The sequence below is a fragment of the Hemiscyllium ocellatum genome, chromosome 11 (assembly GCF_020745735.1).
Source record: "Hemiscyllium ocellatum isolate sHemOce1 chromosome 11, sHemOce1.pat.X.cur, whole genome shotgun sequence".
NCBI classification, from domain to species: domain Eukaryota; kingdom Metazoa; phylum Chordata; class Chondrichthyes; order Orectolobiformes; family Hemiscylliidae; genus Hemiscyllium; species Hemiscyllium ocellatum.
The window spans coordinates 68,184,228-68,212,184 of record NC_083411.1 but is presented as its reverse complement, the minus strand read 5'-3'; the positions used below and the strand labels follow the sequence as shown (position 1 = coordinate 68,212,184).

The window sequence follows — 27,957 nt, the reverse complement described above, 5'->3', positions numbered from 1 at the left end:
ATTGCCTAACCACAGGATATCTGCAACAAATGTGGCCACAACTGCTTGTCACTTGCAGGTGAGTTGTGTTGGTGGTGAGGACTTGATTTGCATGTCCTGTCAGCAGTAAGGGGCTCCCATCTTGTGTTGCCCTATCCTTCTCCATTCGCTACAGTAATAACAGCAGCACAACACTCACCGCGAACCACTTTGGGCGCTCCGACTGGCTTTTGCTCACTCTCAGGCTGCCTATTGTCCACAATAACTGGCCTCCCCCGGAAGATCCTGCTTAATATCCCACCACCTGATGAGCTGGGTCCACGACCCTGAGAATCAGCTGGGCTATGGGGTTTGGGACTGAAACAGGAAAATTCAGCTCTCTATTCCCTACTTGGATGGTTCTTGCTGATCAGTCAAGCACTCCTTTTGTAAAAACTTGATATTTTTTTACAATGACTTCTCTTGGCTGTCTTCAATTCGTGCAGATTCCAGAAAATCTTGGATGTTAGGCCACCTGTTGTTAGCCAGTCTGTCAGTGGAAAGTGTGGAGGTGAGCTAAACAAAATCATAAAGTGGTTTGAAATTGCTTGTTAAAGCCTGAAACTTTCAGTTCAAGGCAAACTATTTACCTTCTTTCCTGATGAGGGCATGGTATGGAACTTATGAAAAGAGGAACCTTAAAATAAAGGGAAAAGAGAACCAAAATGGTTTAAGCCAAATAGAAGCGAATAAAAGTCTAACAATTCAAATTGTCCCACAACCTATTGCTTGAGTTACATCATCAAGAGACTATTGTCAATAAAGTGCTAAAGATGAAGCTTTATTCCAACTGGAAAGCTGAATACTCATATCCACCTTTTGGCTAATATTTGCAAATGGGGAAAAATGCACTCCAAAATTATTGAAGTTTGTAAATGAAAGTTAATTTCATGTTAATAACAACTGTTCTGATCTGCTGAGATACTTGGGAATATAATCTCCGATTTGTGTTCTGAACCAGTGCTTAACATGTTTGGATGAAATGTGTGTTTGATAAAAAAAAAACAAACATTAAACATCTGCTCATCTGAGACCGTGCTGAGGGAGTGAGAAAAATAGGAGAGGAAAACAAACGATGGGCTGGGAGGGAGATAAATGCTGAGTGGATTCTGTAAATTACACTAGAAGTATAAATGATTGAAATTGTGTTGGCTGTGCTTGTAGCAATTCACGTAGAATTGGACCTGGGGCGTGGGTCTAGAAATAAGTATAGTCTCACTCTGAAATTATTAAATTTAATGTCAAGGCCTGAAAGGTATAAGGTACTTAGATGGAAGGTGAGGTGTTATTTCTCCAGCTTGTACTGAGCTTTGCTAAAGCACTACAGCAAATCCAAGTCAGTAGTGTTGGCCAGGGAACACAGCGCTGTGATGAAATGGCAGGCAACTGGAGTCAATAAGCTGTGGACAGAGAGTAGGTGTTCTGCAAAGCAGTCTCCCAGTCTGTATTTTGTCTCCCCAACGTAGAGGAGATCACATTGTGAGCAGCAAATACAGTAAACTAAATTGAGTGGAGTGCAGGTAAATTGTTGTTTCACCTGGAAGGTGTGTTTGGAGCCCTTGAAAGTGAGGGGGGAAGGAGGTAAATGGGCAAGTGTTGCACCCTCTGCGATTGCATGGGAAGGTGCCGCAGGGTTCTGAGGAGTCATAGAGTCATATAAGTGTATAGCATGGAAATAGACCCTTCTGTCCAACTCATCCATGCCAACCAGATATCCTAAATTAATCTAGTCCCATTTGCCAGTTCTTGGCCCATATTGGTCTGAACCCTTCCTTTTCATATATCCATCCAAATGCCTCTTAAATGTTGTAATTGTACCAGCCTCCACTTCTTCCTCTGGCATTCCACACACACCACCCTCTGCGTGAAAAAGCTGCACCTTAGGTCCCTCTTAAATCTTTCCCCTCTCACCCTAAACCTATGCCCTCTATTTCTGTACTCCCACAATGCAGGGAAAAGACCTTCTGGAGGTTCTTAAACACAGACTAAAGCCATCTGAGGGAAAAGGCATTCTACTCATTTCAGTCTTAAATATGAGTTCCCTAATTTTTAAACTGTGCTCGCTTATTCTAGATTCCCTCATAATGGAAACACTCTTTCAGCATCCACCCTATCAAGTTTCTTCAGGAATTAACTCTTTTCAGCATGATCACCATTCACTCTTCTAAACACTAATGGCCCAACTGCTCAACCTTTTCTTATATAAGATAGCCTCTTCAACCCAGCACTTAGTTAAATGAACCTTCTCTGAACTGCTTCTAATGTAATTATGTTTAGCCTTAGTAAGGAAAAAAACTGTACACCTTATTCCAGACATAGTCTCACTCAGGCCTCAGACAATTGTAGCAAACTTTTCCTTTTTTGTAACTCAATTCCTTTGTACTAATCACCAATGTTCATTTGCCTTTTTAAAACCTTGCTGTACCTGCATAGTGACTTGTGATTCCTGTACCAGGTCACACCAATCTTTCTGGAAAGATTTTGCAGTCTCAGTTTATTTAAATAATAAATTGCACTTCTTAAATTCTTCCTGACAGTGTTGACAGGTTTACATTTTCCTATAGTATAATCCATCTGCCAAATGTTTACCCAATCGTTAACTTATCTAAAGCCCTTTGAGACTCTCATTGTCCTCTTGACAATTTATAAACCTTTCCTTGCACAATTGGCAAATTTGGCTAATACACATACAGTTTTTGATATAGATAGAAAATAGTTGTGGCCCCAATACTGATCTCTTTGAAATACTGCAAGTTATACCTTGCCAGACTGACAATTATCTTTTATATCCCTATTCTCTGCTTCCAGTTAGCTAACCAGTGCTCCATCCATATGAATATGTTACCTTATTATTTTAACTTTTGTTGTGGCACTTCTATTTCTTTTTACTCACTCGTGGGATGTGGGTATCGCTGGCTAGCCAGCAGTTATTGCCCGTCCCTAGCTGCCCTTAAACTGAGTGGCCTGCTAGCCTTTTTCAGAGGGTAGTTGACAATCAGCCACATTGCTGTGCATCTGGAGTCACATGTAGGCCAGACCAGGAGAGGGTGGTAGATTTCCTTTCCTGAAGGGCATCAGTGAGCCAGATGTGGTTTTTCTGATAATGGTTTCATGGTCATAAGTAGATTTGTAATTCCAGATATTTTGTTTTGAATTCAAATTCCACCAGCTGCAGGATTTGAACCCAGGTTCCCAGACTTAACATATTAATAGTGCCCGATAATACCACTTGGCCGTTGCCTCCTGCTTTTCGAATGCCTTTTGAAAATCTAAGTACACCACATCTCCTTTACCTACGCTGCTTGTTCATTTCTCAAATGACAGGGATAAATTAGTCAAACAAGATTTCCCAGTCACAAAATGATGTTAACTCTGCTTGACTGTTATGAACTTCCAAATGTCTTGCTAATACTTCCTTAATAATGGATTATCGCATTTTCCCTCTGACAGATGTTAGCTCAGTGGCTTGTAGTTTCCTGTTTTTGTCATTCATCTTGCTTGACTAGAGGCATTGCATTTGCAATCTTCCAATCTGCTGGGATATTTCCACAGTTTAGGAAATTTTGGAAAATCACAAACAATGGATCTATTATCTCTGCAGCCAACTGCTTTGGGACATTGGGATGCAGTTCATCAGGTCTAGGGGAACCTATCAGCTTTTAGTTCTCATTGATTGCCTTAGTGATTAAGTTCTTCCCATCTTTATAACCCCATGTTTTTCAAGCATTCTTGGGGTCTCTTTTAGTTTTCAGATGAAGACAGATACAAAAGTATCCTGTTCAACACTTTTGTCATTTCTGTATTTTATTTCTTTAATTCCCTAGTCTCACCTTTTAAAAGGCCGTCACTCACTTAAGTAACTTTTTATTTTTTTCAAAATACTTGTAGAAAATCTTACTTTCTGTTTTTACATTGCCAGATAGCTTTCACTCATTCTTCTGCCTCCTGGTTATTTTCTAGCCACTCTTTGCTCTTTTCTCAAATCTGTCCAATCCTCTGACTATTATTATTCTTTATATGTTATCCACTGTTTTTGCTTTCAATTTTGTCTTATCCTTAAATTCCTTTAGTGTCGCATCATTCTCATCAAGCTTTTCTTTCTCAATGGAATATATATTTGCTGAGAATCAGGATTATATCCTGAAACACCTGAAGTTTTTTCAGAACTCTTCTCCTCCTTTAAACTGTGGAAACTAGCTCGCTGATGTTATCTGTTTGTGTGAAGGAAACGTTCCACGGGATTGCTTTGAATGACAGGAGAGTTGATGTAGTACCTGTGAGCGCAATATTTATTCACACTTTAAAAGTTATTATGATGTTATCAGACAAGCCTGGCTAAGTTTTAACACCTACAAGTCTCTCAGCAGGCGGCTCTGAGTTCGTGGTTTGATCACAGCTTATAAAGATGCAGAATGAGAGCTGTCTTATACTTTTGCAAATTTGAATGGTGTCAAGCTTCTTATGTGTTCTTTGGAGGTTCAGGCAGGTGAAGAGTATTCTATCACATGTTTGAACTGGAAGAGCTTAGACAAGTGAAGAGGTGAGGCATGCACAGCCCTGGCTGAAGGATCTGAGGCAGTTATATGATTAGTCCATTTGAGATTCTGGTCCATAGTGTCTCAATTCCTCACAGATATTTCCAAGCCAAGCATTTATTTTTCAACTTGCAGTCTGCTCACTCCTTCATATAGCAGCATGCCCTTTAACATCCTGTGAGCATACCTTGGGATATCAAATAGACCATTTGTTCCTCAGTTGGGGTTGATTTAAAAAATATTGACAATTGAAACACATTATGGGAATCACAAGACATAGCTTTGTTGGGGCTCTTGTGGTGCAGTAGTAGTATCCTTATCTCTTGACCAGGAGGCCTAGGTTCAAGTCCCACCAGCTCTGGAGGTGCATAATAATATCTCTGAATAGATTGATAAGGAAGACACCGACATACCTTTGTTAGTGATCCTTTGAGTTACCTTTGAGTTAGAAGGCCTGGATTCAAACCCCAACCCCTGTTTCAGAGATATGTAACATTAGATTAGATTAGAAAATATTTACATACATTTGTTGTGCTTCTTCCACTTTCCCATCCTCAGTCAATAGTTCTTCGTCAAATGTTTTGCGAGACTTGGAATTTAACTCCGAAATAAATTCGAAAGAGCTGCAGATGCTGTAAATTAAAAATAAAAGTAGAAGGTGTTGGAAAAGCTCGGGTCTGGCAGCAGCAGTGAAGAGAAATCAGAGTTAACTGTTCGGGCCTAGTAACCCTTCCTCAGAATGGTTTTGAGGAAGGGTCAACAGATCCGAAACGTTAACTCTGATTTCTCTTCACTGATGCTGCCAGACCTGCTGAGCTTTTCCAGAAATTTTTGTTTTTGTTTTAAAATTTATCTCGATAGGTGAATAGGAAGCTGGAGATAATTAAAGTGGTTATATCTCAGTAGTTAAGGTTGTAAAGGGACCAAGTACGATCAGAATAGGAATTGGAAACTCTTGCATCTGGTCACAGCTCAGTTGCCAATAATTAGCTGTGGTTCACCCAAAAGATATGGAGGCCTCAGTCAGTGGTATTTCAATTTAAGCACAATAACATATTGTGTTTGGAACGGTTTGTTTCTTGTCATTGATGTAAAAAGTAAACTGTTCATACTGCTGTGTTTCTAGTTTCCTGCCAAGGTATCTGATTATAACCAGCATCTGTCATTGCCCTGTGGAAATGGGACTTGGCTGCAAAGAACTGAAGATGCCTGATAGTTAGCACCTCCGATTCTGACTGTGAATATCACTCAATACTTATTTTTGCAAGATTCATTTAAAATTCTGAAATGTTTGCTGGAAAGCACACATTTCATTTGTGATCGGCGATGAACGACATGTATTTATTCTTAAGAGATGCTGCAAATTAACTGCTTTATGTGCACAGCCTGTTTGGGTAAGTTTGCTCAGTTGGCTGGATGGCTGATTTGTGATGCAGAGTGACACCAACTGCGTGGAATCAATTCCTGCATGAGCTGAGGTCACTCCACGAAGGCTGAAACCTGTCACCAAGTCACCCTTTATCTACACGCGCACAGTACATGACACTGACCCAGCTAGCATAGAGCTGGCTCATAGAGTGAGCAGAACCCCTCACACTCTTGTTCATATCTGCCAGCCCAGGGCTCCCTGATTGGACCAGGTTAACAGCCTCAAACAGGGAACTCACATTCTGTGAGGTCCATCTGACTGACCTCATTCCAAAAACACTACAGTCACCATAAAAGTCCTGCCTTCTCCTCCTTGTCTTTTGCCTGACGTGTGGTCACTATTGTGTCTCTTGAGAGAGCACTCCTATGGTCCTTTGGAACTATAGCAACATGACCTTCCAACATGTTCTGGAAGCACCGACCTTTGAAACTTATCTCTTTCTAATAAATTTATACACCAATATCTAATGGATAGTTGACTGTGGCACCAGCTGGTTTAAAATAAGTAGCCCTATTCATCCGACAATGCAGAGTGTTCATTTCCAGAGGAACATGGTGGGTCAGAATTAGGTTGAAATAATTGTAATTTCTGTCAATAAATACAAATCATATCATAATTTTTTAAAAAAAACATTATGTTCTAAAAAGAAGCGCTTGCAACAGTGGCAGAAGTAGAATCTACAGTCAGCATCAAAATGAATTAGTTATAGATTTCCATGATTGGAAGAACGGCCTCCTTCTCTGCAATGTTATTCTTTGCAGTACTCATGGTCTTTTTGTTTCAATGTTGTGCACAGGGCTTGACGACTGCCTCCAACAGTATATAAAAAACTTTGAAAGGGAAAAGATCAATGGAGATCAGCTTTTACACATTACACATCAGGAGCTGGAGGAGTTGGGTGTCACACGCATTGGCCATCAGGAACTTATTTTGGAAGCAGTTGATCTGCTCTGTGCATTGGTAAGTTCCAGTTTCACTTTTGTCTTGCCTTTTTCTGCTACTATACCGTTGAAGGCTGAGGTTGGCAAGTGGGCATGATGATTGCTTTAATTATGGTTAACTATTCATCACTTTTCTAGTGGCTATTCATTACATTACAATTCCTTTGCTAAAAGTAAAAATATACAGCCAATTATGAGTAACATTTGGAGTACTTGTTAAAACATTCTGCTATATATCAGAAAATATTGGCCTGACATTTACCATTGCTAGGCATGGCAACCCAGAGACTCAACTCATTGCATTGTGTCTTGAACTCAACCATCTGACTACTCAATGAGCCACAGGTGAAGAAAGGTACATGCACCATTGATAATAAGGAGTTTCACTGTTAACATTTCAGCCTCCATGTTCACCAGGAAGAAGTGGGAATTAAAGAGTCCTTCTTAGGATGGAAGCCAGTGTCTGGTAGTGTTCCACAAGGATCAGTGGTGGGAGCACAACTTTTCACTTTATACATTAATAAACTGAAGGCATTCTGGCTCAGTTTGCAGATGATACAAAGATAAGTGGAGAGACAAGTAGTATTGAGGAGGCAGGGAGGCTGCAGAAAGAGTTAGACATGTCAGGAGAGAAGGCAAAGAAGTGGCAGATGAAATACACCATGGGAAAGTGTGAGGTCATGCACTTTGGTAGGGGAAATAGAGGCATGGACTATTTTCTAAAGAGGGAGAAAATTCAGAAATCTGAATTGCAAAGTAACTTGGGAGTCCTAGTCCAGGATTCTCCTCAGGTAAACTTGTAGCTTGAGTCGGTATTTAGGAAGGGAAATACAATGTTGTCATATATCTCTAGAGAACTTGAATATAAAAGCAGGGATGTACTTCTGAAGCTTTAAAAGGCTGTGGTCAGACCACATTTAGAGTATTGTGAACAATTTTGGGCCCCATACCTGAGGGAGGATGTATCAGCCTTGGAGTGGGTCCAGAGGAGGTTCACAAGAATGATCCCAGGAATGAAAGGCTTAACATGTGAGGAATGTTTGAGGACTCTGGAATTATACTTGATGGAGTTTAGAAGGATGAGGGGAATCTGATTGAAACTTACAGAATACTGAATGGCCTGGAAAGAGTGGATGTTGGGAATATGTTTCTATTGGCAGGAGAGGTGAGGGCACAACCTAAGAGTAAAGGAAAGACACTTTAGACAGGAGATTAGGAGAAATTTCTTTAATCAGAGAGTGGCGAATCAATTGAATTCATTGCCACAGAAGGCTGTGGAGGCCAGGTCATTGAGTCTATTTAAAACAGATTGATTGCCAAGGGTGTCAAAGGTTACGGGAGAAGTGGGAAAATGGGGTGCCATGATTAAATGGTGAAGCAGACTTGATGGGCCAAATGGCCTAATTTCTGCTTCTGTGTCTTACGGTCTGACAGGACCCATATAATGGGCTACTATACCATTAAGGTGCAGGAGATAGAAGCCCTGCTGATTTTAGCATAGGTTAATATTTAAATAATCTGAAAATGGCCCAGCAATGCAATCAGTTCAAGGACAATTAGAGATGGGCATATAATGAAAGAATAAATCTGATGTAAGGAAGACACAGCAGGGGAATGGCCTGAATAGTCTTTGTACGTCCTGGCAATGGAGGAGATCCCTTGGCACAGATTGGGATGTGGTGAATTCTCCTGGCAAGGATTGAGAATGAGGGAGTGGGGAGGAAGTTACTTGATTTGCAGAAGACTTCCTAGTAATTCCCAGAGAATCACAGCCACTCTTTTTGCTCACAATGCGGCTTAAAATCAAATTTAAACTTTTATTCTTGCGGTCCACAATCTATGTCTCGACATAAACCCTGAGGGTAAAATAAATTCTGTCACATCCACTCGTGTCTTCAACCAAATTGACAAGTGCCAATAACAACATTAGACCAGATCTCTGTATTTAAAATAGGAATCTGTATCATTTCCTTGGGCATTTCACTGAAGAGAACAGGTCAGTATCTTGGCATGATAATGTGCTCAGAGAGGGCAATGTGATTTGCTTTACTCCAGCTAACAGTCCCATCAGGTTTTCACCAGACAGGAGCCAGTTAAAAGCAGGACATTTGTCAGTATTGAAGCTTTATCCCAGTTCTGACTATTCCCTCATTAACTTCCTCAGATTTAACTGGCATCCACCTCATTGTGGTGAATGAGATGTACCTCAACAAAATTTATTAACCTACATTGCGGTGTCTGTGGATCAAAGTAACTCTTTCCATGCAGAAAATGTTTATGATGTGGAAAGCATTATATAATTGTAGTTTTCTTTGGACACATCGATTAAAATTTTACTCAACTCAATTCTTATAGGAAATAATGACATAATTCAGTGAGGCCACTATTCAGCAAGAGAAGCAAGTAAATTATTAATTCTAGCATCTGGTAGTTTTGCTTCTTTAATCTGAGAAAGAAGCCTTATTTTCTCATTGATCAATCAATTCACGGACAACTTGACTTTACAACCTTTTGTGTATTTTCTTGGAGCCTATAGCTCTATTTGAAATAGATCCTGCAGTTACTGGATATGTTCAGCTAATAAGCACTCTCTCCTTAGCATAGCAATAATTATCACAGCCCAGATGTTTCTATTCATTGAATTACTGCAGTGCAGATCCACTGGAGGTGGGACAAGATGAGTTAGCAACATAATTCATGTCTCAAGCCCTAAAGAGTATGATAATCTCAAACAATTACAAAACGCAGGTTAGTATCAACTTAGCCCAAGGCAGCCACACATATTTTAACATGAAATATTAATAACATTTACCTTTTGGGAAAAATAATAACATTTTGACTATTATTCTCAACTGAACTTCTCTGACAATGTATTGCTGGTTGCTATCAATGCTTGTTGTGAGCAATCAACTTTAAAGAGAAATAATTTAGAAATAAATAACCTGGTATTAGTGGTTGTATCAAACTGTGGTTCTGAAGTTGTGAGAAATAATATGAGCACAAAGAGGGACTTTGTAAATTCATATAAAGGCTGTTGCTGAACTTTAATCAGTTTTACGTTGTTGAATTCATGTCCAGTGAGCTCTGCTTTTGGATCTTTATAATGCAATTTGAGAAGACTATGTGAAAGCAGATGCATTTCAGTTATTTAGGGAGAGTCAGCAAGGATCTGTGATTAAAGCATCGAGGAAGTTTAGAAATGTGGTTTCACATTCCTGCGAAGATATCCCACTTCACATTAAGCCTCAATAACAGGAAACTAACTGTTCAAAGTGCCCTCATCATTCTCAGCTTCTGTAGATATAGCACGGGTAAATACAATCTCACTGTGGAATTGCTACCTTTTTCATGATATTCAACTGTAATTTGCAAATGGTACCTCAGTGAGAGAGTCCTGACAATCCTGTGTAAATATAATGGTCATGAAATTCCCCTGTTGTTACAAATGTTAAAGTAACTGTATTTTCCACTGCAATCTTCTCTAAGCGAATTATGCTTTCTGGAACAATGTTGTGTAGTTTAGGTTCTCCTCAGATCTTTATTGTTTATACAATACAAATCCACATTATCCTGTATACTGTCACAAAAACACAGATGAAAATGTTGATTGTTGAGTAAACATTCAGACTAGGCTGTTGTGGTTCTGCTCGCCGAGCTGGAAGTTTTTGCTGCAAACGTTTCGTTCCCTGGCTAGGGAACATCATCAGTGCTGTTGGAGCCTCGTGTGAAGCGCAGACTAGGCATATTGCGATAGTTTTGTGGGTAGCACGAAGTTATTGTGATATTTCTCATGTGAAAGTCTGTGCTATAAGGAATGATATTGTGAAGTTAAAACACTGGTAATTTGAAAATATTCCTTTATCCTGCTAGTTTTAAATTGGTTAATGTCTTTGTTAATGTGGTAAAAAAAGAGTGTTATGCAAACATGTTAAACAAGATGATGGCTAGACTGAGGGTAGGGTCACTCAGGGATAATGGAGGGAACTTGTGCCTGGAGTCAGAGGAGGGAGCGAAGGTCCTTAATGAATACTTTGCTTCAGTCTTCACTACTGAGAGAGATTTTGACATTTCTAAGGACATTGTGAAACAGACTGATATGCTCAAACGGGTTGATGCTAAGAGGAAGATGTGCTGAAAAGTTTGAAAAGCATAAGCATAGATAAATCCCCTGGGCCAGACAGGATATACCCTCGGTTACTAGAAGAAGTGAGGGAAAAGATTGCTGTGTCTTTGGACATGATCTTTGCATTCTCACTGTACACTGGAGTAGTGCCGGATGATTGGAGGATGGCAAATGTTATTTTCCCAGAAATAAGGATAGTCTTGATAATTACAGACCAGTCAGTGTTATGTTGGTGGTGGGCAAAGTATTGGAGAGGATTCTGAGAGACTGGATTTATGATTACTTGGAAAACCATAGTTTGATTAGAGATAGTCAGGATGGCTTTGTGAGGGGCAGGTCATGCCTCACAACCCTTATTGAATTCTTTGAGAATGTGACAAAACACATTGATGAAGGTAGAGCAGTAGATGTGAAGTATATGGATTTTAGCAAGGCAATCGATATGGTTCCCCATGGTAGGCTCATTCAGAATGTAACAAGGCAGGGAATCCAGGGAAATCTGGCTGTCTGGATGCAGAATTGGCTGGCCTATAGAAGATGGTGATAGATGGAAAGTATTCAGCTTGGAGCTTGGTGACCAGTGGTGGTCCATAGGGATCAATTCTGGGACCTCTGCTCTTTGTGATTTTTGTAAATAACTTGGATGGAGGAAGTGGAAGGATGGGTCAGTCAGTTTGCCAATGACATGAAGGTTGGTGGAGTTGTGATTAGTATGGAAGGCTGTTGGTTGCAATGAGACATTGATAGGATGCAGAATTGGACTGATAAGTGTCAGCTGGAGTTCAACCTGGAAAAGTGTGAAGTGATTCACTTTGGAAGGTCGAATTTGAATGCAGAATACAGGGTTAAAGGCTGGATTATTGATAGTGTGAAGGAACAGAGGGATCTTGGGGTATATGTCCATAGATCCCTCAAAGTTGCCATCCAATTTGATAGGGTTGTTAAGAAAGTTATGGTGTGTTGGCTTTCATTAGCAGGGGGATTGCATTTAAGAGCCGTGAGGATATGCTGCAGTTCTATAGAGTCCTGGTTAGACCACACACGGAATATTGTGTTCAGTTCTGGCTGCCTCATTATAAGAGAGATGTGGAAGCTTTAGAGAGGGTGCAGAGGGGATTTTACCAGGATGCTGCCTGGATTGGAGGGAATATCTGTGAAAAAAGGTTGAGGGAGCTGGGACTTTTCTCGGGGAGTGAAGGAGGATGAGAGGTGACTTGATAGAGGTGTACAAAATGTTGAGATGCATAGCTAGAGTGGATAGCTGGAGACTTTTTCCCATGATTGAAATATCTATCATGAGGAGGCATAATTTTAAGTGATTGGTGGAAAGTTTAGGGGAGATGTCAGAGGTAAGTTCTTTGCACAGGAGAGTGGTGGGTGTGTGGAATGCATGGCCAGCAGTGGCAGTAGAGTCAGATACATGAGGGACATATAAGCAACTCTTAGATAGACACATGGATGATAGTAAAATGAATGATATGTAGGTTAGTCTGATCTTAGAGTAAGATAAAAGATTGATTGAACATCGAGGGCCAAAGAGTCTGTACTGTGCTGTATTGTTCTCTGTTTTATGTCATTCCTCTGATTTAATTTGGTTGTGTCATCAACTTTGTTCCTATTCTGATAGCATACACTGAGATTCACTCAGTGCTAAATGTTAATGTACACATTTACCTGAAACCAGGTGAGCTAGCTGTTTGGCCATCCTTTATGAAAAAAGTGACCTGCCTCTCTTAAACATCCAAGAAATCTTCAGCACACCTTTTCTCTTCTCAGCTTGAGGAGTGTCCAATTGTTATGGAACATTGAACAAATAAGGCTTTGATTCATTTATTCCATTAGTTCTTCTAGACAAAAACATTGCAAATATGGAAAAATACTTGTATCTAATATTTTAGATTATTATTCGGTTATATATGTTCATATTGTTATCTTGGATGTGGCATTACCCATATGACCATGAGAAGATGGTGGTGAGATGTCTTGTTGATTTGCTGCAGCCTACCTGGTGTATTTTGTCATGGATAAATTCCTCTCTGAGTTTAATGTATTGCAGTAAAAATATTTTGTTGCTTGTTTACAATGACTTCAGGAGGCATCAAATGGTTGTAGTTCAGTAAATGGTAAGGTTTCTCGTTATTCCTGATTAATTCCTTGTTCTGAAGTAATGTTGTTTCACACTACGGGAAGGGTTTCCCTGGATACCCAGTAAATTTCCTCCAACCTACGTTAGAATATTATTGAGAAGATCACTTTGTGAATTTGAACTGCTGGTATAGTGACATTGACAACAATTCCCCTATATGGAAAGAATACTTTATTCGTTTTGGGTAGTACAGAGGGCCTGTTGAATTATAGGCTATATTTTTGTCCAATATATTGAGGGAAACTTAGTATTTCTGAAGACATTCCCTGTGGTAATATTAAAGTGTTAGCCATTATCCTTTAATTCTACAGCCATTTATAATTATCATTTCTGCAATATCACAGTACTTCCTCTAACTGAATGTGTAGACCATGGATTAATTTGTGGAACTGAATGACTCAGGCATGTTAGATGTTGGTCTTCCACCACTGGGATTAAATCCCTAGGCCAGAGAGATAGGATGAAAGAGCCTTTCCTTTGCCTGCTGGCTACAAGATATGCATAATAATGTGAGTGGAAATTGGCATTGCTACTCAGGAACTGAGCACCACAGTAAGAGCTGTTCTCTTGGTTGGATTTCAGGCACAGTGAAAGGTGCATTACTCTGTATTTGTTTGATGCAACTGACAAGATAAGGCTCGACATTGATAGGTGAATGCCTAAAATATTGCTCACCAAACATTCTTTATTTCAAGGGTTCAATCAAGTTCAAATGCTTGTAAAAGGAGTATAAGGCGCAAGCCAAAGATTAAACTGTTGTCTATATAGTTCAAGGAATTTGGGTCTCACAACTCTGTCAACTTCCTAAAAGGGTTTTTTTAATATAGAATACCTACAGTGTGGGAACAGGCCTTCGGCCCAACAAGTCCACACTGATCCTCCGAAGAGTAACCCACTTAGACCCATTCCCCTAACTAATGCATCTCACCTATGTATTCCTGAACACTATGGGCAATTTAGCTTGGCCAATTCACCTATCCTGCACAACTTTGGATTGTGGGAGGAAACCTACGCAAACAGGGCGAGAATGTGCAAATTCTGCACAGACAGTTGCCCGAGGCTGGAATCAAACCTGGGTCCCTGGTGCTGTGAAGTAACAGTGCTAACTACTGAGCCACCCGTTTTAACAGCAGGAGACCATTCTGCCCATTCTGCCTGTTCTGCCAGTCGATTATAATTTGGCTAATTTTTATGATGTGATCAAGCCATTTTCTTGATTTATTGCCAATTGTCATCCTACCTGTAACACACTTTTATTCTTGGTTACTAAGAGTTAAATGTGACAATTGTTTAAATTTTGATTATTGTGAAACAAGTCAATTAAGGGGATTTTCAGCTATTTGAAATGATTTCTTATGCATTTCTAAATCTGTCAAATGCACTGCATTGTAACTAAAAGCATTTCTGGTCTAATTTTTCTTTTGTTGGTTAAAAACTCTTTGAAATTTCTTTCTTTTTGTTTTAAAAGAGGCTATCTGTCATGAATTGCAACTACAAACATCTGTTGTTTTAATTCTCCATTTTTCCGATATTCTCCTTTCCCATCTCGAACAGTGCAGTCATCCCCATATTGGTCGAATTCTTGCCTCTGGGTGAGAAGATGCAAGATGCAAATCCTGTTATCTCAGCTGCTACAGAATTCAGGTTGACATTGCATTGTAGTTCTGGGTTGGTAGCAACACTCTCTTTGGCATGGGAAGTTAACCCCAAAGACATACCTGCGTTTTTAGATTGATGTTAAATTTCAAGGCTTTAGCTTGTGGTGGAACAGAGGAATTCTTCCTAAACCTGATCCGTATTTGTCCCCATCAAACAACAAAATGAATTCAACTTTTTTTGATAATTGCCACATTGCTGTGGATCCATGCTTCATGAAAACTGGTTGTTGTGCTTTCTTCATTATGACTATATCTGTCTGTTCTAGCTTCTGATTGGCTTCCATTAAATTAGAATAGAATCCCTGCACTGTGGAAGCAGATCATGCAGCCCATCAAGTCACACCGAGAACATCCCACTCAGACCCATCGCCTGTAAACCTGCATATCCCATGGTTAATCCACCTATCCTACACATCCCTGGACACTATCAGGCAATTTAGCATGGCCAATCCACCTGACCCGCACACCTTTGGACTGGGGAAGGAAACCTGAGAATGTGAAGGAAACTCACAAAGCCAATGTGCCAACTTCACACAGACAGTCGCCTGTGAGTGGAGTCAAACCCAGGTTCCTGATGCTGTGAGGCAGCAGTGCTAACCACTGAGCCACTGTGCTACATGGTCTGGCTTGGAGTGGAACTTGATGGTGGTGATGTTCCCATGAGTCTTCCACCTTGATCTTTGAGGTTTGATCTTTGGAAGGTGCTATTCACAGAGGCTTAGTGATTTGCTGGCAGTGCATCTTATCTATGTTGCACACTGATCCCATTAGGCCTCATTGCAAAATGGAGTGAATAACACATCAATGAACATGGTGCCAGTCAAATGCACTACTTTCCCCTGCATGATGCCATAACTTTTGACTGTTGTTGGAATTCCACCAATCCAGGGAAGTGGAGAATATTCCATCACATTCCTAACCATGTTTCCTAGAGTGTGAAGAGGCAAAAGGTCAGTTCGTTGCCACAGAACTGCTGACCTACCTTTGTAGTCATTACATTCATATAGCTGGTCCAGTTCAATTTCTGGTTAATAGTGATGCAAGGAGATTGGTGAAGATTCAGCGAATGTAACACCATTGAATACTAAGGGGTGATGGTTAGATTCTCCCTTGTTAGAGACAGTTGTTGCTTGACATTTGTGTGATATGAATGTTGCTTGCCACCCATCAACAGAAGTCAAGAAGTGTGGTGTTGGAAAAAAGTGTGGTCTGGGACACATTCCTGATGAAGGGTTTCTGCCCAAAATGTTGACTCTCCTGCTCCTCAGATTCTGCCTGGCCTGCTGTGTTTTTCCAGCACCACACTTTTTGACTCCTATTAACAGAAGCCTGGTTATTGTCCAGGTCTTGTTGGAATGTCAACAAGGGCTGCTTCAGTATCTAAGGAGTAGTGCATAGTGTGCAATCATCAGTGACTATTCCCAGTTTTTGACCTTGTGATGGAGAGAAGACAATTGATGAAGCAATTGAAGATAGTTAGGCCTTGTACATTCCCTTGAGGATCTCCTGCAGGAGACCTAATTGCCATTTAACAACCACAACCACCTTTCTTTGAGCCAGCTTTCCCCCCAGATTCTCATTGAGTTTAATTTTACACGGAGCTCTTGATCTCAGCTCCTGTTAAATGCCGCCTTAATATTAAGAGAATTTCATTCACATTTCACTTCTGCAATGCAGATTTTTTTTTGTCCATGTTTGGATTTATGCTTTAATGAAGACAGGAACTGAGCTGCCTGGCAAAATTCAAGCTGGGCAGATTATTAGAGAATAAGTGTGACCTGATGGTGCTTTCAACGACATCAACTTAGATCTTTTCCAATCAACCATGTTCAGAGATCACACAACACCAGGTTATGTGATTTTTAACTTTGTACACCCCAGTTCAACACTGGCATCTCCAAATCGTGTTCAGAGATGTTATTACTGTGATGATGATATGGCTTTAAGAGTGCATTTGTTCTGATTTTTTCACAAAGAAAGGTTGAGATCAGAAGTGCTAATTGGTCTACTTCAAAGCCATAAAGTAAACTTGGATTTTGTGAGGCCTTGTTTTTTTTTCCCTAAGGTTGGAACAATAGAAGCAGCCTGAATGGGTGGGGTCAAGCTCCCACAGAGCCAGGAGTTTTAGTTTTAGCTTTTCAATAACAGTTGTTGCTGTGGTTTGAAGCTGGATTTGAAAGCTAAAGTACATCCTTCCCTGCTATTCTCTCTCTGAGTATTCTCTTGATGTTTTTCCTCCTGGATTGTGACACAATCTACTTTATTGAATGTACCTTTTCAAAAGGGCGTGTTTATGGGATGTTACTATATTGGAACAGTTAATTAGTAGTAGTTATTACATTTATTATTTTGTAAGCATTTCAATATAGTTACAATCAAGCCAATTCTTTTCATTTTATTTTGTCTCTATTTTAATGGTAATGTAAAAATAAAGTAGTTTGACCAATCAAATTGCATCTGGTACGCAACATTTTACACTTAGTTTTAAAATAAGAAGATGTTAGGGTATTGTCTATGTTCTGAATATATTTTGAGGGGGTTTGGTTTAGTCCATAACATTACATACATCTGGAGCAGGTGGAACTTGAAGCTGGATCTCTCTGTCTCTGAGGAAGGGACAATGCCACTACACGACAAGTCCAATGACGACAGCTTCTTCATATTCTGCTCATGGTTAAAATTGCCTCCTGGCCGTCACGACTGGATGTAATTACACTGCAACACTTTGATCTGATCGTTAGCTTGTGGGGATTGCTTATCTCAGTCTATCACATGCTGTGTCCCCTATTTAACATGCATGTAGTTCTGATTGGCTTATGATGCCCAGTGCTAAAAAAAATTATAGACTAATGAATTAATCCTGTCTGCCACAGAATTTCGGTTACTGTGTGTGCAGCAGTTTTCCAGATTAGCCCCTGGATGACTAGCTTTTGCTATGCTCCTGTTCCCTATCAGAATAAATCATGGAAAATGAGATTCCAATTCATTTCAAAAAGCAGGAGTAACCCTGATTATTGACTGTAACCAATAATTTTAAAAAGATGTTTCCCTTATCCTTCTGAATGTGTGGTGCAGTTTGAAAGATAGGGAAATGGTTGTTGCTGATTGGAATTGAAACACTGAAACCTTTGAATCCAGCGTTTCACCTTCATTTAAAAAATATTTTGCCACGTGCTTTGTCTCCCTTTGAATCTTTTTCTTCACAACATTCAAGGATGTGGTTGTTCTGTCAGACCTTTTGCCTGAGGAATTTAGTTAAAATGGCACAAATAATAAGACTGGTGTCTCATTGCTGATGAGAGACCTTTACTAGAGAAGAAACCTTTAGCCTTTTCCCTTGAGAGTACGGTTTTGACTAGTGTCATCTATTCATTTACTGTGCAAGAAAATGTCCAGTGTTTAATTGGAGGAGTTTCTTATCATCCTGTGCTGGATGTTGGACAAGCACTGAGAGAGATAGTGGTGAGGTAATAAAACTGAAAGAACTGCGGATGCGGTAAATCAGAAATGAAAACAGAAAGTGCTGGAAAAACTCAGCAGGTCTGGCAGTGTCTGTGGAGAGAAATCAGAATTAACGTTACGGGTCCTGACACAAAGATGTCACATTTCAGAGAGAGCAACTAATTGTACTGCATGAGAATAAATACTGATTGGTTAGAAAGTTGACTCTGATCGAGACTTTATTATTGGAAATGCAATAGGGAACTCAGATTTTTGTTAAATTTGAAAATGGGGCTAGTTTTGAACATGAACTAGAGGGCATAGGTTTTGGGTGAGAGGGGAAAGATATAAAAGAGACCTAAAGGGCAAACCTTTAACGCGGAGCATGGTACGTGTATGGAATGAGCTGCCAGAGGAAGTGGTAGAGGCTGATACAATTGCAACATTTAAGAGGCATTTGGATGGGTATATGAATAGGAAGGGTTTGGAGGGATATGGGCCAGGTGCTGGCAGGTGGGACTAGATTAGGTTGGGATATCTGGTCGGCATGGACGGGTTGGACTGAAAGGTCTGTTTCCATGCTGTACATCTCTATGACTCTATGCCTCTATGTTTCATTTTTCTGTGGGGGTCAAGTCCTGCATTTGTACGACTCTATGTAGAGGAAGATTATCCCAGATTTTAGCTAATTTTTAAGGGAGCTTCATAGCAGTTGGCCTGCCGCAATTCACAGTGACTTTTTTCATGCAGTCTTCTGTTCCTTGCCGCGTTAATTATTTAACCAAACTCTTTGCTGTCCTTCTCAGTCTACTGTGTACCACAAGGGACAAAATCCCTGCTGCCTCTGGAGCCTTCCATCATTCAAGCAGCGGGTGCCATGTTTCGTGCTCAGCTGCCCAGCATTTTAGATGCTGCAAGCCAGATACTATCTAGAACATAGAACATATGCTTATCCAATGCCTGTTTAAATGCCCATAAAGAGGGAGAGTCCACCACTGCTACTGGCAGGGCATTCCATGAACTCACGACTCGCTGAGTAAAGAATCTACCCCTAACATCTGTCCTATACCTACCACCCCTTAATTTAAAGCTATGCCCCCTCGTAATAGCTGACTCCGTATGTGGAAAAAGGTTCTCATGGTCAACCCTATCTAAACCCCTAATCATCTTGTACACCTCTATCAAGTCACCCCTAAACCTTCTTTTCTCCAATGAAAACAGCCCTAAATGCCTCAGCCTTTCCTCATAAGATCTTCCTACCATACCAGGCAACATCCTAGTCAACCTCCTCTGCACCCGTTCCAGTACCTCCACATCCTTCCTATAGTATGGCGACCAAAACTGCACACAATACTCCAGATGCGGCCGCAACAGAGTCTTATACAACTGCAACATGACCTCAGGACTCCGGAACTCAATTCCTCTACCAATAAAAGCCAGTATGTTGTATGCCATCTTCACAGCACTATTTACCTGGGTGCAACTTTCAGAGATCTGTGTACATGGACACCAAGATCCCTCTGCTCATCCACACTACCAAGTATCCACTCATTAGCCCAGTACCCCATCATCTTGTTATTCTTACCAAAGTGAATCACTTCACACTTATCTACATTGAACTCCATTTGCCACCTTTCTGCCCAGCTCTGCAGCTTATCTATATCCCGCTGTAACCTGCCACATCCTTCCTCACTGTCAACAACCGGACCGACTCCATCTTTTGCAAACTTGCTCACTCAACCTTCTAGCCCCTCCTCCAGGTCATTTATAAAAATGACAAACAGCAATGGTCCCAAAACAGATCCTTGCGGAACACCGCTAGTAACTGCACTCCAAGATGAACCTTTACCATCAACTACTACCCTCTGTCTTCTTCCAGCCAGCCAATTCCTAATCCAAACCTCCAACTCAACCTCAATGCCATACCTCCGTATATTTTGCAGTAGCCTACCATGGGGAATCTTATCAAACGCCTTACTAAAATCCATATACACCACATCTACCGCTTTACCCTCATCCACCTCCTTAGTCACCTTCTCAAAGAATTCAATAAGGTTTGTGAGGCACGACCTGCCCTTCACAAAACCATGCTGACTATCCTTGATCACATTATTCCTATCCAGATGTTCATAAATCCTATCCCTTACAATTCTCTCTAAGACTTTGCCCACAACAGAAGTGAGACTCACCGGCCTATAGTTACTAGGGTTATCCCTACTCCCCTTCTTGAACAAGGGAACTACATTTGCTATCTTCCAGTCTTCTGGCACTATTCCTGTAGACAACGAGGACATAAAAATCAAGGCCAATGGCTCTGTAATCTCCTCCCTTGCTTCCCAGAGAATCCTAGGATAAATGCCATCAGGCCCAGGGGACTTATCTATTTTCACCCTTTCCAGAATTTCCAACATGTCTTCCTACATACCTCAAAGCCATCCATTCTAATTAATTGTGACTCAATATTCACATTGGCAACAATGTCCTGTTCCTGAGCGAATACTGACAAAAAGTATTTATTCAGTGTCTCTCCAATCTCTTCAGCCTCCATGTACAACTTCCCACTACTATCTTTGACTGGACCTATTCCTACCCTAGTCATTCTTTTATTCCTGACATACCTATAGAAAGCCTTTGGGTTTTCCCTAATCCTACCAACCAAGGACTTTTCATGTCCCCTCCTTGCTGCTCTTAGCTCTCTCTTTAGATCCTTCCTGCTTTCCAGATAGGAACCTGAACGTCCTGGTGGATAAGATGCTTAAGAGAAGGACTAGCCTCCACCCAGCAGAGCAATGGAGGACGCCAATGCACCAAACACATTGGCCTGGACATGGAGAGTAGCCCATGTCAGTGGTATCTCCAAGGGTCAGACAGAAGGCACAGCAGTGTAGGAAGATGGTAAATCTTCTTTGCTCCCCAGGGTGGCTGTTACTACCTCCTTTCTGCTATCTTGCATTTGTTTGACCCCTGCTGCTGCACATAAACCTCACCATCTCTCACTGATGGCCAACCTCATTATTGATGCAGTATCTCCACTCAAACGTTTCCCCTACATCATCCTCCATAGCCAATGTCTTGCTAAAAACCTGTGCAATCCCCAGAGACTTGCAGTTCCAAATCAGCACAAGATGAGTGAGAGCTACGAAATGAATCTAAGGACCATAAGCTGCATCCTCTGTAGATGCATGAGGTGGTTGTATGTTCCTGTCCACAAAGTGACCCGGGAGGAGCCCATCACAAGTGTCCCTGACCCCTAAAGTGAAGTCCTGATGGGCCAAAATAGTGGACTGAACTGGTCCAAAACCAGCCATGAAAATGTGAGAAGGATGGTAGTTTGCTGATGCCAACTTTGGTGGACGAAACAGAGAGGAGGGCACTATCCATGCAGCATTCAAGGGCATTATTGGTGTAGGGCCATTAAGTAGAGCCCCAGAGAACATGGTGAACTGCATCCAACAGGTAATTGTATAAAAATGAGATGCGGAATTGGCTAATACTGACATTCAAATGCATGGAAATATAACATTCAGTTCTTACCATGCAAAGAAAAAATTTGAAAGTGATCTGCAAGAGAAGAAAGTGTGAAGTGATGAAAAAAAACCTTCAATGAATGAGTAATTAGGAGATGGAATGTATTACCTAGAACTGTGGTGGAGGCAGGATCAATTGAGGCATTCAAGAGAATGATTATTTTGACAGAAATATTGTGCAACGATATGGGGAAAAAATGGGAGATTAGCACTCAGTGATGACAATCACTTAATGAGCCAGTGAAGACACAATGGGTTGAATATCCTCCTTCTTCATTGTAAAACCTGTTTGTATGCGAGATTCAGAAACTACCGCTGAAACCTTAAAGGGAAGGTTGAGAATTTTTTTAATGTTGTGATTTGCATTCTTTCAATTTTGCCATACATTTCCCTGTCTCTCACCATTGCCCATACTACTCAAGTGTAGCAGATTTCTGCTTGTATACTCCCAGGAGCGTCACTGAGCTATATTCTAATGCTGACTCATAATCTTAATTGGTTATCAAGGTAATTCCCAGCACATTTGGGATTGTTCCGCAAGTGATATCTAATCATGGCATTACATCTGACATTAGACTTTGTTCCCAGGTTTTGCTGCTTTACTACAGGCAGCCGTTGTAAACATCCAAAGGGATGAGCAAATTAATGCTGGTTGTTCTGTTATAACATCCATTTCATCAAATTTGCTTTAATGCGACTGACAAATTGGGGACGCTGTTTCTCATCAATGGTCTCATAAACAGGACCTGGGATATTTACTTGCGATACAAGCTTGATGAAACAGGGTGCATCAAAGCTGTCCTGCAGGATAATGGGTACCGTGATCAGATCAATACTTGCTGGGTAGTGAGCGTTAATGTAAAGGGGTCTCCACTTTCAGCCTTGAAATATGCACACCCTACTTCAGGTTATCTTGGATGGTTAAGGTATTTCAAAAATGTGAGCAATAGTTAAATCTAGCCTTTTGGATCTCCCACTGTACAATAGCAACACATTGGACCATGAGGATACTACAGTCAAGCCAAACTTGGACACAACAAACTGCCACAAAACAGACAAGAGATATCGACCAGTTCATCATTTTTGCTGAGTTGGTTTAGGATTATGTAATGGCCAGGATATTGGGAGAGCTCCCCTTCTCTCCTCCAAATGTGTGTCAATGGATCTTTTATGTTTATTTGCAAAGGTGTGCAGGACCTCAGTTTAACACCTCATCTCAGAGCCAGTACCTCCTTTCCTCAGTAGTGCATTGGAGTAACAGTGTGAAATTTTAATGATCAGTGGAACTTGATTAGATTAGATTCCCTACAGTGTGGAAACAGGCCCTTCAGCCCAACAAGTCCACACCGACGAGTAACCCACCAGACCCATTCCCCTACATTCACCCCTGACTACTGCACCTCACACTAGGGGCAAATTAGCATGGCCAATTCACCTAACCTGCACGTCTTTGGACTGTGGGAGGAAACCGGACCACCTAGAGGAAACCCATGCAGACACGGGAGAATGTGCAACCTCGACACAGACAGTTGTCCAAGGTGGGAATTGAAGCTGGGTCCTTGGCGCTGTGAGGCAGCAGTGCTAACCACTGAGCCACCGTGCTCCCAACTTGAACCCATAGGCTTCTGACTCAATAGGGAGAGAGCTATGGATGGAGACCAGGCTAAACCTTGTATAGAAAAAAGAACAGCATGAAATAGGATCCACAATGGGGAAGAAAGAACAGACAATGAAGTAAGTTGAATTAGAGTGAAATGAAATATAGGAGGAAAAGGGAATAAAGAGAGGGACAGAGAGTGAATTAACTAAGAATAAGAAGGAAAAGAAAAGAAAGGTAGGAAACATCAAGAAAAAGAGGGGAAATTATTACTGGCTTGAAAATTGTTGGATTTGTCTTGACCCTGACCAACCAGCCATACGGAATGTCATGTTTCATTATACTCTTAAATTATATCCCAAAATGTTATTTTCTGAAATAAATCTAATTTTGTTTAAATGCATTTGATTTTTGAATGTCAAAAGTAACCCAATAGGACTATGGATAACAAATTGCAAACGGTTCAAACGCAATTGACTTTTGAATGTCAGATGTTGTTACCCAATAGGACTTTGGATAACAAATTGCAAAAGACTGTCCTGATAAAAACACTTCTACATGTAATTCACTACCTGCTGCAATGAAACTCCAAGGATGAATGTCATGTCAGGACAAGATGTGGAGATGCTGGTGTTAGACTGGGGTGGACAAAGTTAAAAACCTGCTGTTGTGTGATTTTAGGACAAGACATTATCAGGGTCCTCTACAACATTGTCAGTGGTTAGAGTGGAAATAAATAGAAATGACATCTTAAATTTTGCAATTTCAGAATGCCATTAAACTCAATAGAGAGCCTTGTGGGAACAACATACTTTCACTGACACATAAATAGAAATTGCTGGAAAAGCTCAGCAGGTCTGACAGCATCTGTGGAGATAAATCAGAGTTAATGTTTCTGGACCAGTGACCTTTCCTCAGAACTCCAAACTTTCACAAATGTTGTTAAGACTACCAGTGAATAGTACGAGTTGCCCAGCATGTTGCTGAAATTCTGAACACTTAGCATATTTCTTCTTTGCCCGAAATTGACCAATTGATAATGGGATGTTGTAATTAATGGGTGTAACTAGTCAGCAATTTCTGAACCAAAATAAAAGATGGAAATGTTGTTAGTGAGAAACTAACACAGATCCAATCAGAAGTCTAAACATTTAATATTTTTGTATTGGAAATCATCATCTATTTCAAGTTTTGTTTGTTAGAAACCCATGAAAAGTGAATGATGAGGTTGCTTCCATTACCGTTGGGTTTATAGTTAAACTGGTAAAATAATAGGTGGCATGGTGGCTCAGTAGTTAGCACTGCTCCCTCACAGTGCCAGGGGCCTGGGTTCAATTCCAGCTTCGGGCAACTGTCTTTTTGAAATGTGTACATTCTCCCTATGTCTGAGTGGCTCTCCTCTAGGTGCTCTGTTTTCCTCACACAGTCCAAAGATGTGCAGGTTAGTTGAATTGGCTGTGCTAAATTGCCCGTAGTGTTTCATGGATGTGTAGGTTAGGTACATTAGTCAGCGTTAAATGTAGAGTAGTAGGGTTGGGGAATAGGTTTGGGTGGGATACTCTTTGGACGGTCGGGTTGGGGCAAAAGGCCTGTTTCTACACTGTAGGGCTGCTTCCATTGTATAATAGCAAAATGTTTATGACCCATATAAAATCAAGTTAATTTGGTATCAGCAATTTTGAATCAATTGAACCAACAGAATGGATGGCCATAGCTGGCAAGTAATCTGCGTCTTGTGGATGATAGCCCATCTGGTGCAATTGAAATAAATATTTTAATTCTTTTCCTGTAAACTGTAAATTATTGCATACGAATGTTTTATTTTAAAATTGCTACTGCTCATCTCTTCCCAATTATATCAATTGTTGGATAAATTTAACGTGCAATAAGTGTGAAGACTCATGATGTATCCAAAAAGTCAAAAACTGGTGCTGGAAGTTGCTATGAAACTCATGGGATCATGACTTTGTCAGAGATTGACCATATAAAAAGAACCATGGCTTGCTTAAGGAAGTTGTTGCAGACACTGAGACTGCAGAATGTATCTGAGTGAAAGTTACAGTCAGGGATACCTCCAACTTTCAGGCTTTCACCTGACAATTTGTTAATTTTCAAGACATCTCCTGATGTCTTTTTACCATGTGTAATGAATTAATTTGGCAGTCACAAAAGTAAATGAAATGATGATTTGAGAATAAAAAAGGCAGGAGTATAGTAATTGTACAGGCTTTATTGATCTCCTTTTGGCATCATTAATGCATGAATAACAAATATTTTTGAACCACCATCCTTGAATTGATTATATGAGATCATCTGCTCCAACTGCTTTGTACAAAATATTAATACATGAAATATAACATTGCAGAACACTGAGATCAGGCCATTCATCAGATCTACCTTCGGTGCTGGCAATAAAGCACTGTAACATTTGTGTGCTTTTCTCAGTTTAATTGGCCTCACAGTGTTTCTTGAAAATTGCAATTTTGTTTTCCGAAAATGGTACCATTACACAATGTGTGATTTGGATTTACAGCAAGTTTAGTTTTAGGTGCTGGTTGTTCTAAGGGGAACTGGCTAAGTCAGCTACCAGTACCACAATGTAGTAACTAACGCTCACAAGGTCGGTTTGATTCCTGTCCTGTCTGACGGTGACTCGCGACGTCTTCCCCCATTTTCTGTGAATGGAAGGCCATGGCAAACCACTACGGACATTAAAAACAGCTCAGGGTGAAGCATCAACAGACAACGATCCACCGATGATCCTTTGGGCAGAGTACTCATAGAGTGGGACTGTTGTACATAACTGCCACTGTTAATGTCTGAATAACAGCCCGTCAGAATTTAGGAAATGGGAAATTGTATCATGGAGTGGCAAGATCCATAGTGAAGCAAGACAAAACAGAGATACCATAGCAATGAACTAAAATGCAAGTGTGTATATCCTCGCAAGAAACCCTCTGACAGAGGCATGAAGCAGAAATGTTTTTAAATATGCAATTACCATCAACTCAATAGACCCAAAGATAAGACCATTGCAAATGCAAAATAAAACAAATTGCACTGTTTGGTACCATGCTAGAATAATGGTGTTCAGTTTGCAACAACTTGAGAAGCAAAGAAATCCCTTCCATTTTGTTTCACTTACACGTAACACGTGGAGTTGAATTGTGATCTCCTCTAACCTCATGTGCGATTACAACAAAATATCTTTTAACTGTATCAGGTGCAAATTTGATTCCTCCTTTCCTTCCTATTGGGGCCTGGCAGTGAAATTATTCCTACTAACCTTCAGAAAATATTTGACCCACGAGGAATGGATTTAAGATGGTCTGACTCCTATGTTTGCCCATTAACACATTAACCTCACATCAGTTCTGCATTTGAATGGGTCTCACGAGAAAAAGACTAATCTTTTATTCTACAAATACTAATGCATTGAACCACCCAGTTTCTTGACTGGAATCTGCTTTGCAGAGCAAGAAATGAATGATTTTTGTCACGATCATCAAATTTATCAGCACATACGAAACTTCAATGACTTCAGTCAAACTTTTATTATACTGTGTTTTTAATTACATGCATTTTAAAATTCCATTTCTATTTCTTGAAAATTACCTATTAGCCAAAGACTAAATAATTTATTAATCCCTCTTCAAAGTCCCAATCCACAGCCAATTCGATTCACTGCACACAGTATTAAGAAACTGCTGGAGACAGTAGATACTGCAAAGGCTGTGGGCCCTGACATCATTTTGGCAATGGTATTGAAGACTTGTGATCCAGAACCAGTTTAGCTTCTAGCCAAGATGACTAGTATAGCTACAACCCCATGGAAAATTGCTCAGGCATGCTTTTTATCCACAAAAAGCAGAACCAATGCAATCCAGCTGATTATTGTACCATCAGTCTACTCTCCAAAGTGATATGAGGTGTCGTGAACAAAACAGTATCTGCTTAGCAATATTCTAGCTCACTAATGCTCACTACAGAACCTGCCAGAGCCACTCAGCTCCTGACATCATAACAACCTTGGTCCAAACATGGATGAAAGAGCTGAACTACAGACTTGAGGTGAGAGTGACTGTCCTAGAAGTGCAGGGTACATTTGACTGGGTGTGGCAAAAAGAAGCCCAAGCAAAACAGGAATCAATGGAAAGCAGAGGGAAACACTCTCTGTTGGTTGGAGTTGTAAATGGGATAAAGGAAGATAATTCTGATTGTTGGAGGTCAATCATCTCAACTCCAGGACATCTCTATTGGAGTTCCTCAGGGTACTGTCCTGGGCCCAACCATCTGCAGCTGCTTCATTATTGAACTACTCTCCATCATAAGACAAGACAAAAGAATCCACCATTTCACCTTGACATTCAATGACATTACTACTGCTGAATTTCTTACTTCAAAGTCCTTGGGATGTCCATTGATTAGGAACTGAATTGAACCAGCCATATAAATACTATGGCTGAAGAGCAGGTTAAAGGCTGGGAATCCCATACCAAATTTCTCACCTCGCCCCCATCTATACAGCACAAGTGAGGAGTA

The 27,957-nt window shown here is 40.5% G+C and overlaps 1 protein-coding gene across 1 annotated transcript in view; it reads left to right on the top strand.

Moving 5' to 3' along the window:
* Nucleotides 1-27,957, top strand: part of si:ch211-26b3.4 (connector enhancer of kinase suppressor of ras 2) — a 582,714-nt gene that overhangs the window by 84,671 nt on the left and 470,086 nt on the right. Inside the window, 1 exon segment of the mRNA XM_060832168.1 lies at nucleotides 6,779-6,942. Within this exon segment, the coding sequence (XP_060688151.1) occupies nucleotides 6,779-6,942 (164 nt within the window).